At 47.5% G+C, this 14623-nt stretch overlaps 1 protein-coding gene across 14 annotated transcripts in view; it reads left to right on the forward strand.

The window, feature by feature from the left end:
- Positions 1 to 5590: 5590 nt before the first annotated feature.
- Positions 5591 to 14623, forward strand: part of KCNH7 (potassium voltage-gated channel subfamily H member 7) — a 418649-nt gene continuing 409616 nt past the window's right edge. For all 14 annotated transcript variants that reach the window (XM_089519860.1, XM_089519863.1, XM_089519874.1 and 11 more), the window contains exon 1: positions 5591 to 5826. In XM_089519860.1, coding sequence (XP_089375986.1) covers positions 5751 to 5826 — 76 coding nt within the window. In that variant the 5' untranslated portion in view covers positions 5591 to 5750. The remainder of the gene's footprint in view (positions 5827 to 14623) is intronic.

Here is a 14623-nt window from a genome sequence, read left to right on the forward strand (position 1 = left end):
AATAAAGATGGAGTTGGTGATGTGGATGTATTTGAAACATTTGCAACACACGCATATATTTGTGTGTTGCAAATGTTTTGAATACATCTACCTCACCATCTCCATCTTTATTCACAATGGTGATATATGTGGGTAACATAACTCAGAGATGCACATAGATGCAGTTTCCAGGGGGGGAAAAACAGTGAAAACAGCAAATTGAGAATGCATGACCAAACATAGTTGCATTGCAAAGCAAAATGTGTAGATAAACCCTAACTACTGTTATGTGCATTTAAAGTAAAGGCTGTCTGAAATCTATGAAGCTTGCGTTCAAATCAACATGGGCAGAATCCAGCTATATGTATCATTCACTAGAGGTATATATCCTGCCCAGGGGCATCACTAGGGGAGTGCTTGAGGTTCATACCACACCAGGTGACACTGCAGAGAGGGGTGCCACTGATGCTCTGGTGGGAAGGGTTTGGTGTCTCTCCTGGCCAAGTGTAAAGTGAGTTGTCACCCCTTTCTGCCCAGCCAGCAAGCAACTGCCAGAACCAGAAAAAGCTGTTGAAGAGAAGAAAGGGGGGTATTAAAAATGATCTGCACAGAATGTTAAATATACTAGATACACCACTGAACCTGCCTCCTTCAAGGCAGTAAAGAAGTAGAAGAGCTGGACAGACCATGGCTAAGCCCATTAAGCTATCCTGACATTCATAACAAATGTTTTCTTTGGGTATGAGAATACATCAGCCTTTCCTAAGACAGAGCTCTCTGGTTATTTTTGGACTACATTTCTCTGGACATTGGTTTGGTGGTGGTTGATGAGTCCATAACATCAGGAAGGGGCCAGGCTGGGAAAGGATATGCTTTATATTCATGGGGGACATAATCTTGTAGGGAAGATCTTGATTTGCAGCTGAAATAACACTTTTCTTCAGTTACAGAGGCACCAACCTCTGTCAAGATGCTCGTGTCAGTAAGCTCACAATCAGGTGTATCTAGAAGACCCACTATGTATGGTGTAAAGCTTGGAATCCACCTAGAACTCAATTCTATTCTGTAATTCAGGCTAGGAGCAGCAAACATGCAGCCCTCTAGCTGTGGTTAGACAGCAGTACCCCAAAACCATATAGCCATAAAAGTCAGTGGCAAAGAAGATGGGGAATTACAGTCCAATAATCTCTGAAGGACCCCAAGATTCTCATACCTGCTGTAGGACTAAGAAAGAAAAGTCTATGATCACCATGATTGGAAAAGATTTGTATTCTACATTTATATTTTTGCCTTAATTATGTCCCATTTAGACTATGGTAATGTGCTCTATAGGCCTAAATATCCAGATCTCTTCTGAGCTTGGAAGCTAAGTAGGGTCAGCTCTGATTGCCATTTGGATGGGAGATCACCAACAAATGCCAGGTGCTGTAGCCTAGGTTTTAGAGGAGGGAAATGGTAAAACTGCCTCTGAGTATTTCTCACCTAAGAAAAACCTGTGAAATCCATGGATTTGCCATAAATTAATAGGTGACTTGAAGGCACCCACACACACTGTGCTCTATGTGGGTCTGCCTTTGAACTGTGTTCAAAAACTTCAACTGGTCTAAACAGCTCCAGCCAGATTGGTAACTGGGGCTGACTACTAGGAGCACACAATTTTCTTGTTGCAACAACTCCACTAGCTGTTGCTGTTTCTAGGCACAATTCAAAGCACTGTTTATTAGGTATAAAGCTCTATATTGATTGGGTCCAGGCTATCTGAAGTACCTTGTCTCTCTAGATGAGCTGCTCAGGATGCAAGATATTCAAGGAAGGCCATTTTCTCAGTCCCACCACCTTCTCTCATATGTTTTGTAGGAACATAGGAGAAGGCCTTCTCAGTGGCTGCTCCCAGGGTCTGATACGCCTTCCTTTGTAGGGCCAGACTGGCACCCTCCTTACTCTCCTTCTGTCAGCAAGGGAAAACGTTTAAAGAACCTTTAAAGAAAGAACATGCACCGGCAGAGGACTGTGCTGTTTGCTGACTTCTACGCTCTGGTCTTGCATGAATCTGTTTTAATGGGTTTTAATGCTAAAGACTATCTGATCTTGGAAGCTAAGCAGGGCCAGGCCTGGTTAGGACTTGGATGAGAGACTGCCAATGAAAACCAGGTCATGTAGGCTGTATTTCTATATTTTTGATTGTAAGCCTGAGGGCAGGGAACCATCTAATTAAAAGAATAATTGTAAGCCACCTTTAGGGCTGAAGGGCGGGATATAAATACCAAAATTAAAGAAATAAATAGATAAATATATTTCAGAAGAAGGAATTGGCAAAACCAAGCTGAGTCTTCTGTGCCTCAGAAAACCCTATGAAAAATCATGGTGTTACCATAGGTCAATAAGCTACTTGAAGACACATAACACAGTTTAACTATATTTTGATAGCATATCCAGAGGTAGCCATGTTGGCCATATAGCAAAATACAGTATCATCCCAAATCCACAAAACAATGACACCTTTATGGGGCCAATCAAAATGCCCATTATACATGTTGGAAGCTTTTGAAGCTCCACTGGCTTCTTCATCAGGCAAAGGTCTTAAAAATCATACAAGAGAACGAAAGATACAGCTGTTTAGTGGATGGTTATTTTCATAATGGGCTTTGATCTTTTATTAAAAACATTCTCTTTTTATAACTGTTTTTAACTGTATTTGTTTTCACTTTTGTGGGTGACAATTTTGTGAGGAAAGCAAGATATAAATGTATTGATGAAAGAGGAGGAGGAAGTAATGACTTGATAGACAAACAAAAAGCAGGTGGTTCCTAGTTACCTGATGAGGAGAATCTTAGGTCCCCAAATAAACAATGATGTGCAAGTGGAGGCATTTTGTGGATTTTAGGCTGTTTTGTTGTGGCACCAAAAGTTCATGCGACTCTCATTTTATGAAGTCTTCCTAGGAAACAAGTTGCCACAAGAATGGCCATTAGTCTTCTAGTATGTATCTAGACTATTCCCTCTGAAGTAACATGCTAGGAAAACCCTGTGACAGGTTTCCCTGAGGGTTGGCATAAGTCAGAAGTGACTTGACAGCCACACATCAACAGCATCTATCTATTGTATAGTGGGTTTACAGTGTGTAGTTAGTTTACAGAATTTCAACTACTGTACTAGTCACCTTTTGAACTGACTGTCCTACATTTGTATGTGCAGGTTACCATACCATCGACTATGATATATATGCCTATTATACCACAGTCAGCCTGGTGTAGAGGTTTGAGCATTGGACTATGACTCTGGAGACCAGGGTTCAAATCCTGGCTCAGCCATGTAAACCCACTGGGCGACCCTGGGCAAGTCATACTCTCTCAGCCTGAGAGGATGGCAATGACAAGCCTCTTCTGAAGAAAATTGCCAAGAAAACCCTGTGACAGGGTCACCATAAGTTGGAAAGGACTTGGAGGCAACAACCATGGCCTGCTTGGTTATTACTCTGTGGCTGTAACATTATCCTCCCATCTGTTTGGGGAGAGGACAAGCTACACCTACTGAAATTCCCTCTCTACACAACCCTTAAAGGCACAGGGTTCCCATCCACTTTGTCTCAGGACCATCGTGTCTACAAAGTTTGGTTCAAAACACACTGCCGACGTAATCCAGTTTGAGACTTAATGCTAGAATTCTAGGAATTGTTGGCCCCTTACAGACAGGACAAAATAAAGCTGCTTCGGGACACTTTGGAGGTATACTGTTTAAATGATGCATGCATCCTAAGAGTCTGGAAGCCACGCCAAAGCCACAATCCAGTCCTAAGGACTAGAGCACTGCTTTGGCGCAGCTTCTGGACTCTTAGGATGCATGCATCATTTAAACAGCATACCTCCAAAGTGTCCCGAAGCAGCTTTATTTTGGCAGTCTGTATGGGGCCCTAGTTTTGTAAGACACCAAGCCCAGCTTTGTCAGAGAGCTCTGGTGACACAATAAACAACAATCCCCAGGATTTTCCATAGTATGGAGCCTGAGTAGTTGAACTGGTCACAACCTGGATTATTTCCACAGTGTGTTTGGAAGCTCTGTCTTCTCCACATTGGATAGGACACAAGGGACACTCAAATTCCCCTCCCTGGGTGCCTGGGAGGGGAAAAGATGGCCTTTAGCCCTCAAACATGGGGAAACAGGGGGGACCCAAGTGGCATCAGTTCTGAAGTGAAGCTCAGTTCTTCCCGATTTCTATCTTCTTTGGTGTGGAAGGGACAGTGTGCTTTGCAGTGCTCAGAGGCAACCTCCATTGGGCCTGGCCTCAATTAAGAAGCAGAGCCCTCCCTCCAGTCCATCTGCCTTGGTCCAGGCCTCAGAGGGAGAGAAGAATGCTGGACCTGATGCCTCCCCCCCCCACCATTCCCTTCTCCTTTTGTGTCGTGTCTATTTAGATTGTAAGCCTGAGGGCAGGGAACCGTCTTATTAAAATAATAACCCTTTCCACCCCATTCACACATTTCACCTCTCCCTGCCTCCCCCCCCCCCGAAAGCCTCAGGGAGTCCTTTATTCTTCAGGACAAACCCTCTGGAGGTGTCCCAGGGCACCCCCTTCACCCCAACAGTGGGCCACTCTCCTGGAGTGACTTGAGCCTTGGGGTCTGGAGGCCAGGGTTCGAATCCTGGCTCGTCCAATGGACAAACCATTTAGGCAAGCCACACACTCTCAGCCTCAGAGGAGGGCCCTGGCAAACCTTCACGGAGGTAACTTGAGGCACGGGGTCTCCACGAGGGGGAAGCACCTGCAGGGCCCTTCGACGACGAGGAGGCCGAGAGGCAGCCCTCCTCCAAGTCCCCGCCCTGGGCCCCGTCTGGGGACAAAGCAGGGCCCGGGAGACGGAGGAGGGCGAGACTCGGGCAGAGGATCATGTTAGGAGGAACCAGAACAGCCGGGTTCCGCCTGGGCAATGAATCTGCCAAGGAGACTAGCGGAGAGAAAGGAATGGAAAGAAAGAAGAAGAAAGATAAAGAAAGAAAGAAGTTGGGGCAGGGCCTTCTTTCCCTAGCCTTGAGCCTCCTTCCTCGGGGTCAAAAGTCCTCAAGAGAAAAGACACAAACACCCAAAGCCCTCTTTTTCCCCCTGGCGGCCGCTCAGCAACAACAGCGCAGTGGCGGCGCTCTGCACATGCTCCTAGGAGCTCTCTTTTAGCCACACCTGGCGAGGAGGAGACAGAGGGGTGGGTCGGTGGGTGGGAGAGCCTTCCTCCTCTACCCCCCTTCCCCCTCTTCCTCCTCCTCCTCCTCCTGGGATGGCGGAGGATGTACCTCGCTTCCACTTTCTCCTCCTCCTCCTCCTCCTCCATTACACTCGAGGAATCCGCAGGGAGCCCTCAGGCAGCTCGAGGAGGAGGGACGTCCCTCCCTCCCTGAGAAGCGAGAAGGAGAGCCGGAGGGACGGCGGGTGGGCTTCCCTGCTGCTGCTGCTGCTGCTGCTCCTTCGCAAAGGCTGCCTGTTTGGCCGAAGGGCGGCCCTCCTCCCCTCCCCTCCCCTCCCCTCCCCGCCCTGCGCTGCCTCTCCTCCTCCTGCTGCTGCTGCTGCTGCTGCTGCTGCTGCTGCTGCTGCTGCTCTTCTTTGCCGAGCTGAGGATGGAGCTGTTGTTGGGCGCCGGGCGAGCCCTTGGTCCCCGTTGACCTGGCCGGGAGGAAGAGGAGCAGCAAGAGCAGGAGCAGGATGGGGGCTGGAGGCCTGGCGCCGGAGCCCTCGCCCCCCCTCTGAAGGCAGGCAGGCAGAGCAGGCGGGCAGCGGGGGCACCATGCCCGTCCGCCGAGGCCATGTGGCCCCGCAGAACACCTTCCTCGGCACCATCATCCGCAAATTCGAAGGGCAAAGTAAGCGGCCGACCAGGGCACAAAGACGCCTGAGGATGGGGAGGGGGGACCGGGGGGCTCTTCTTCTCCTCTGGACCTTTGACCCCCCCATCCCCAGGGGAAGGAAAGGGGGAGACGGGGAGCCCCCAAACCCTGGCTTGGGGGAAGTGGGGAGGGGAGGGGGCCTGCTTCCTCCCCCTTCAGCCGCCGAGGAAAGGGGCTCCAGGGTCCCTGGGCAGAGCAGGGCTCTTACTCTTGTTGCTCTTATTGCTGAGTTGCTTTCTGACCTCTTTGCTTGCTCCTGTGGAAGCGGGCTCAAGCTTAGGAAAGTCAGCTTCTCTCAGCTAGTCTCCAAGGGGTTTCAAGATCCCTTGACTACTTATTCTTATTACTATTATTACTATTATTAATCACTGCTGAGTTGCTTTGACACTTTTGCTTGCTCCAGAGGAAGTGGACTCAAGCTTAGGAAGGCTCTTGCTCCCATCTTCTCTCTTTCACTTAGTCTCCAAGGGACTACAAGAGCCCTTGGCATATTATTATTATTATTATTACTATTATTATTATTACTATTACTATTATTATTATTATTAATCAGTGCTGAATTGCTTTGACACCTTTGCTTCCTCCAGAGGAAGTGGGCTCAAGTGTAGGAAAGCCAGATTCGACTACAAGATCCCTTGGCATATTATCATTACTACTACTACTATGATTATTACTGCTGAGTTGCCTTGATACCTTTGCTTGCTTCAGAGGAAGTGGGCTCAAGCCTAGGAAAGCTCCTGCTCCCAGCTTCTCTCTTTCCCTTCTTGGTCTCAGAGGGGCTGCAAGATCCCTTGGCATCCGACTTCTTCCAGCTGCTCAGTCTGCCAGCCGGCTCCTCTCACCTGCCTCACAAGAGCCCCAAAGACACAGAGGCAGCACCTCCTGCCTGCTTATGCCATCCTGCCCCCTGCCAGGGGGGCTGAGGACTGGGGTTTTAGAGAGAGTTGGGTGGGTTCCTTTAAATATGTCCTGAGAAATGCCAGAGAATGGATGCTTTGGTCTCAGGTGGCCACAGGGGAACCTTGGTTGACATCAGCAAATGAAAAAAGTTTCTCTCTCTCTCTGTTATTTCTACCAGGCCAATTTCAGAAGGTATTCTTTCCCAGCAAGGATATTGCCTAGGCTGGCCTTGGTTTTCTCTCTTGATTTGTCAAAGCCTTCCTAATTTTCCTCTTAGTTGGTTGCCCAAGAGTATCAAGTGCATTTGTTGCCCTGTCATGTTGGGCAGGTTTAGTCAGGAGTAAGGCCATCGTGGTGTCATGGTTTGCACTGGCTTAGGAGACAGGGAGACCAGGGTTTGAATCCATGAAAATTCACTGGGTGACCTTGGGTGTGTCACACTCTCTCAGCCTCAGAGGATGGCAATCACAAACCCGATCTGAAGAAACTTACCAAGAAGACCCCATGATAGGTTTGCCTTAGGGTCGCCAGAAGTCAAAAATGACTTGAAGGCACAGGACAGCGGCAAGTGTTACTGAGTTCACTCCCCAGAGTGAAAAATGTGTTTGAAGAAATTTCACACGGCCAATATAATCTTAGGCATGGTTCATTCAGAGGTAAGTCATGTTGTGCTCATTGAACTTTGCCATCAAGGAGGTGTGCATGGGTTTACCATCTGGATACTAGGGAAAGATTTTAAGAAGGCCACACCTGACCTGGCCTGTTTTTTTTTTTATATTATGAAAAACATACCCTTGAAGACTATGTGGAATGCATTCCCTTAAATACTTGGCAATTTTTGAATGTGTTGACAAATAGCCTCCAATTATGATGACAATGATGATTTTTTAAAACTGCAAGTCCTCTATGAATATATACTGTTTCTTTCTCTATAACAGACTTGTAGTTCCCAGCAGAGACATAAAAGGTCAGATCCTTTTATGGCAGTCCTTTGGGATGTAAGTTGCTTATCAAAGTCAGGCGACTTATTTGTCTCGGGAAGGGTGTGCATAATGAAGCCCTTGAGTGACACCAGTGATATACGGCTGCTGCAAAGATAGCTCAGAAATAATCAGTCTCTTCTTCCCTTTGAGGAGAGGTAAATAGCCAGGGACTTTTGGAAGAATGTGAAAGAGGGTGAGGGAAACGGAGAAGGAAATTACACAGTTTGTAGGCAGCTGCATAGATTCCCCACATCATGACTTCAAGTGTGAACACTTAACTTTTTTGTTTTTGTTTGTGCCAGTCATGTGTGCAAAATTTGATTTGTTTGGGATTTTTTAAAATAATAATAATAAACTCATGAGAAATTGCCCACTTTTTAATAAAATCAACAGAAAGGACTTGAGAATTTAAAAAAGAATAAGTAGGAGAAAGCAAAATGGTTAGATCGAGCTATCCAGGAAGAAAGCTTTTGAGTACTTGGTTCTTTAGACGCCGGGCTTTGAATTTTGCTCTATAAACCACATTGCCATACTGAATCAAGGTTGTGGTGGTGGTGGAGGTGTCTTGAAGTCTTTTCAGACTTACGGTGACCCTAAGGCAACTGTATCATGGGATTTTCTTGGCAATATTTCTTCAGCAGAGGTTCGCAATTGCATTCCACTGAGGCTGAGAAACTGTGACTTGTCCAAGGTCACTCATTGGGTTTCATAGTCAAGCGGGGAATCAAACCCTGGTTACCAGAGACCGAACCATTATACCATGTTGGCTCTCACCTCTTTCTTTCCCCTGAGAGTCACCTCATATTTAATAGGTATGACATGGTCTTCTCTGTGCTCTTTAATTTGGCTTTTGCAGGTGGCTATATTTCTTTAATTTGGCTTTTGCAGGTGGCCAGTAATTTTGTTCAGTTTGTTTTTGACAATACCTTATCGAATACGTAATTTTTTTCAGCAACACAAGGGAAAGGATTTGAGATTAATTTAAAAAAAAAAATCAGATGTGAGAGAAAGCCAAAGTGAAAAGTTTAACAGCTGTGGATGGGAGTTAAATCACACATATGTATCTTTTATGTGGTAGTTCTCAAAAAGGTTGGAGGGAAATTGGGGGCCATGTAAGTCTCAGCTTAGTCCATAATGTGAAGGCATTCAGCATCTCACATGTTAAAAACAGCAAGAAAATAAGCAAGCAACGTGACTTTGGGAGAATGAGAACCCTTGGGCCACTGTTTCAAGAAATTTCCACTTCTCCATCACCTTGTTACACTTGGGCTATACAATCATAATTGAAGGACACTAAAACAGACTGCTCTTCAAAGATTCAATTTTATGCAGATTTCCATTTTTGTTTGATTATCTTTCCAGGCATGGTGGGGCTGAAGCAAAATAGTATCTGTCAACTACAGGAAACTTGATTTGCAGGCAACCGTTCAGGGTTGAGATATGTGAAGTATCTTTAATCCTGTATTTTGGTTCTTGCAAAACAAGGATTGCACAGGTAGTGGCAATGGGTGGCTTAACTGGGGCAATGAATCCACTCTGGATATTAGCCTGAATGTCAAAGGAGCTATCCAAGGTGCTAAACTATATATGTGGAATAGATTTAGTACCTTAAGTAGCTCCCCTAAAATTCAGGCTAAAAGCTGGAACAGATTCATCAGTCCATTGAAATGTGAACCACCAGCAACAGTCATCAGCCAGTCTACAGCCATCAATATTAAGCTGGCCCTGTTATGTGCCTTCAAATTGTTTTGGACTTGATGAAATCTTTCTTGACAAGATTTGTTAAAAGGGGTTTGTCTTTGCCTTCCTCTAAGCCTGAGAGAATATGACTGTCCCAAGGTCACCCAGTGGATTCGCAAGCTTAGCAGGGATTTGAACCCTGGTCTCCAGAGTCATAGATCCAGTGCTCAAACCACTACATTACACTGGCTCTCAAGCTAGCCCTAGCATTAGGCAAAGACCTAAATATTCTAAATGTACCAGATCTTATCTGATCTTGAAAGCTAATCAGGGTCACTGCAGGGTAGTATTTGGAGGGGAGACCGCCAGGAAATAGCAGCTGCTGTAGGCTATATTTCAGAACAAAAAACTGGCAAAACCACCTCTGAGTATTCCTTGCCAAGGAAAACACTATGAAATTCATCGACAGGTGGCCTGAAGGCACATAAACACATGCACCATTAGGCAAAGTGAGGCAGTCATCTCAGACAGCAGAACCTGTGAGGTGGCAGCAAAGTGTTGAAGGAAAAGGAGATCTCTGTGTGCTCTCCAGCTGTCACTGCATGCCCTAAGATAGCCTGCTGCCTTCAGGTATAGCAAGCTATCCTGATTTGTTGTCAGAGCTAATGGAAGGTTCAGGTGTCAGTCCACTGGGGTTTTGCACATGTAACAGGAGGGAGTGCTGTGCCTCAGGCAGCAAAATGTCTCGAGGTGACCCCGAGCATTGTGGTATCATTTTTTATACGGCCTCACAGTGAGTTGCTGTTATTATTCAGCAGGGCACTGGTATGCCAGGAATGATCCTAATAGGAGTCCTACTGTGCATTTTCACAGCTGAAATGATCACAGGTCACACTCTCTCAGCCTCAGAGAAAGGCAGTGTCAAACCTCTGCACAAATCTGGTAAGTCTCCATATGTTGAAGTTGATTTGAAGGCGCATAATAACAACAAATAAGGCAGTCTCTTCGGTTCAGAAATGGAGCACTATACTCCATTGGCCAGGAAGTTTGCATTGATCACCCCCCCCCCCCTTACTTATCTGACCTTCTTTCTCCTTACATTCCTACTTGCACCCTCCGCTCTAGTAGTCAAGGTCTCCTGTCCCAGTGTAGGATTACCACTGCCCCCTCCTGAATTCATCCCTTCTCACTTGCTGCCCCTTACTCCTGGAACCTTCTTCCCCCACATGCACACCTCATCACTTCTCTACCCAGTTTCAAAACTGAGTTAAAGACTATATTGCTTAGAGAAGCGTTCCCAGGGGCAAGCCCCTCTCTGATCCAGGATGCCTCCTTTTAACCATCCATTAAGAATCCAAGCCCTTCCTCCAGTCCATCTCCCCTGATCCAGGCCTCTGAGGTGGAGAAAAATTGCTGGACCTGATCCCATTCCTTCTCCTTTTGTGTCGTGTCTTTAGATTGTAAGCCTGAGGGCAGGGAATCGTCTAACTAAAAGATTGTATGTACAGTGCTGTGTAAATTTATAAATAAAGGTTAATAATAATAATAATAATTTATCTGTAAATCTGAAAACTTTTTAAAAGGTCATTCCCACTCTTCGTATGACTAGCAAAGCTTAGGACTAGCATAACTAACTTGGAAACAAAAAAAGGTTTGTGATGTCTGCACGAGCGGGGCTCCTATTGAGGTAGTGTGGGGCAGGGGGAGGTATAGCGGTGGGAGAAGGGACTTGCGTTACAGAGGAAGACGAGATCGATGCGTCATATCTATCTCTTCTTCCTGTCCCCCTCCCAACCAAAGGGACCTGAGGGTCACTCCAACCGTGCCACAAACCCTGACGCTGCTCCTGTGCAATGCCAGGTCGATTAATAACAAGACCCACATAATCCACGATCTGCTGGAAGACAGCAAGTGCGACCTAGCTTGCATTACCGAGACCTGGCTTGGGCCTGAGGGAGACGCTGTGTGGGCACAGGCCCTTCCTGCCGGGTTTTCGGTGAAGGACCAGACCAGGTTAGGTGGGCGGGGGGGGGGGGGTGTGTGGCCTTGGTACATAAGAACACCTTGTCTCTCACCAGGAACCACATCCGTCGAACTTCCTGTATCGAGTGTATTTACCTGACCCTGAAGGCTAGGGATAGTCTAGGGATTTTGTAGGTGTATCGGCCACCCCGTGCGCTAACAGACTCCCTTAACGAGCTGACACAGTTGGTTGCGGAGCTGATGCTGGAAACGCCCAGGCTACTTGTCCTGGGCGACTTCAACATCCCCTTCGCGGCCAACTATGTTCCATCCGGTGCAGCTCGGGAATTCATGGATACCATGGCGGCCATGGGCCTGTCCCAGCTGATTTCGGGTCCCACGCATTTTGCGGGAAATACACTGGATCTGGTCTTTTGTATGGATGTGGAAAATCCGTGGGCGGAAATAACTAATATTTCCCCCCTGTCATGGACGGATCATTTCCTCGTGGAAGCAAAAATCAAGGCTTCTACCCAGATCCCCCCCGGGGGTGGTGGACCTATTAGGATGGTCCACCCTCGAAGGCTGATGGAACCCAAAAGGTTCCAGGAAGCCTTAGAGGGGAACATGGTTGGAAGTGACGGCGACTCTGTTGATGCCCTGACTGGTATTTGGAATACCGGCCTCTCTAGGGCTATACACAGTATCGCTCCCAAGCGCCCTCTCAGGCCCGCTTCCAAACGTAAGCCTTGGTATACGGAAGATCTCCGGGCGAGGAAACGGGTCCTGCGACGGTTAGAGCACCGCTGGCGGAAACACCTACGCTTAGCCGACAAGGCTCTCCTAGACCGTCTTTTGGAGGACTACGGAGAGGCGATACGAGCAGCTAAGAATTCGTTCTATGGTGCTCGTGTCGTGTCCGCGGAGTCGCCTCCAGCAGAGTTGTTCAGGGTGGTCAGGGAGCTAACTCAGCTCCCTTCCGCCCTGAACCAGATCCTTGAACCTTCTAAGGCCTGCTGTGACCAATTTAACAACTTCTTCGCGGATAAAACCTCTCGGATAAGCGAAGGTCTTAACGCCGGCATTAGGGCAGAACCAAGGGTAGAGGCATCCAGAGCCTCCGTTGACTCCATTAAACTGGATCAGTTTGAGTTGGTCAGTACCAATGATGTGGACAAGATCCTTGGAAGCGTTCGGAAGACAACCTGCTCTCTCGATCCCTGTCCCTCATGGCTAGCGGCTCAGGGGGGACCGGTAGTAACCTCGCTGTTACACCGGATTATTAATACATCTCTCAGGGATGGACAATTTCCATCCAGCTTGAAATTGGCCACTATAAAACCGCTGTTAAAAAAGCCCTCCCTCGACCCCCTGATATATAGTAATTATCGGCCAGTCTCGCTGCTGCCATTTTTGGGGAAGGTGATTGAGAGGGCGGTTGCGATCCAGCTTCAATCGATCTTGGATGAAACGGATTATCTGGACCCATTTCAAACTGGCTTTCGGGCGGGTTACGGGGTTGAGACGGCCATGGTCGCCTTGGTCGATGATCTCCGTCTGGGCATCGACAGGGGAAGCGTGTCCCTGTTGGTGCTCTTGGACATCTCAGCGGCTTTCGATACCATAGACCATGGTATCCTTCTGGAGCGCCTGGCAGAGGTGGGAATTCGGGGCACTGCGCTCCAGTGGTTCCGGTCCTACCTCTCCGGGAGGTTCCAGATGGTGCAGCTGGGAGACGTGTGCTCCGATAAGAGGGCCCTTACATCTGGGGTCCCTCAAGGAGCCATTCTGTCTCCCATGCTTTTTAACATTTACATGAAATCGCTGGGAGAGATCATCTGGAGACATGGGGCGCGGGGTTATCAGTACGCTGATGACACCCAAATAGTCTTCTCTATGTCTCCGACTGATGCAGTGACTGAGGATGGAGTCTCTCCTCTCGTGACCTGTCTGGAGTCGGTAATGGGCTGGATGAGGGAAAACCGACTCAGTCTGAATCCAGAGAAAACGGAGGTACTCGTGATAGGTTCCCCTGGCCCGGGAATGATAGTGGTTCCACCTGTCCTGAACGGGATCATGCTTCCTGTGAATGACTCTGTGCGCAGTCTGGGGGTGCTTCTTGATTCGTCGCTTCACCTTACAGCTCAGGTGAATGCGACGGTCAAGAACACCTGTTATCAGCGACGGCTTATTTGCCAGCTGCGCCCATACCTGGCCCAGGGGGACCTTGAAACGGTAGTACATGCTCTGGTAACCTCTCGATTGGATTTCTGCAATGCGCTCTACATGGGGCAACCCTTGTACCATACCCGGAAGCTACAGATGGTACAGAACATGGCAGCCAGACTGGTCACTGGTACTTCCAGGACCAGTCATATTACACCTGTACTCAAAGACCTGCATTGGCTGCTCATTCGCTTCCGGGCGCAATACAAGGTGTTGGTTATAACCTATAAAACCCTACATGGCTTGGGCCCAGGCTACCTTGAGGACCGTCTCTCCCCATACATTCCGCCCCGCACCCTCAGAACATCTGGGCAGCAACTACTGAGGGTCCCAGGGGCTAGATTAGTCTCCACAACAAGGAGATCGTATTCCATCGTCGCCCCGACCCTCTGGAATACGCTGCCCATTGAGCTCCGCTCGGCCACCTCCCTGGCCCAGTTCAGGAGGGAGTTGAAAACCTTCCTGTTCCGATCAGCATTCCCCAATACAAGTTCCAGCTAGTCTCCCCCCTCTGACAGCAAGGGTAGCTGGCTGATGGGGTCTTTAATATTGATTTTAATAGTTTATTGCATTTGTAGTGTTGTCTTTTTGCTGATGTATGTATTGTATTGTTTTGATTTGCTGTTCACCGCCCTGATCGTGGGAAGGGTGGTATACAAATAAAATTTTTATTTATTATTATTTATTATGTTTTAATGCAGTAGTCATTTAGCAGATGAATTTGGAAAGTCCAATTTAATTATCGATTGAAATTCCCTATTCTGTTTTTTCTGGCACCCCATTTACATCCATGTGTTCACTTCTACAATGAGACTTATTTCATGTGCTTTGGCAAGTTGGGGCAGCCAAAATTAAATTCCTTTAGTTCTGGCCAGTCCAGTGCCTGTTGGGCATTTCCAGTGCAACAAAACTACAGACACTCAAAGTGATAAGTGTAGTAATACAACATCCTAAGTTGGGTTTCCCCCAACCCCACCTCAAATCAATTGACCTATAGGCTGATATATATATATATATATATA

Source organism: Sceloporus occidentalis, unplaced genomic scaffold (assembly GCF_023333645.1).
Source record: "Sceloporus occidentalis isolate IW3139 unplaced genomic scaffold, rSceOcc1.0.p SCAF_4, whole genome shotgun sequence".
NCBI classification, from domain to species: domain Eukaryota; kingdom Metazoa; phylum Chordata; class Lepidosauria; order Squamata; family Phrynosomatidae; genus Sceloporus; species Sceloporus occidentalis.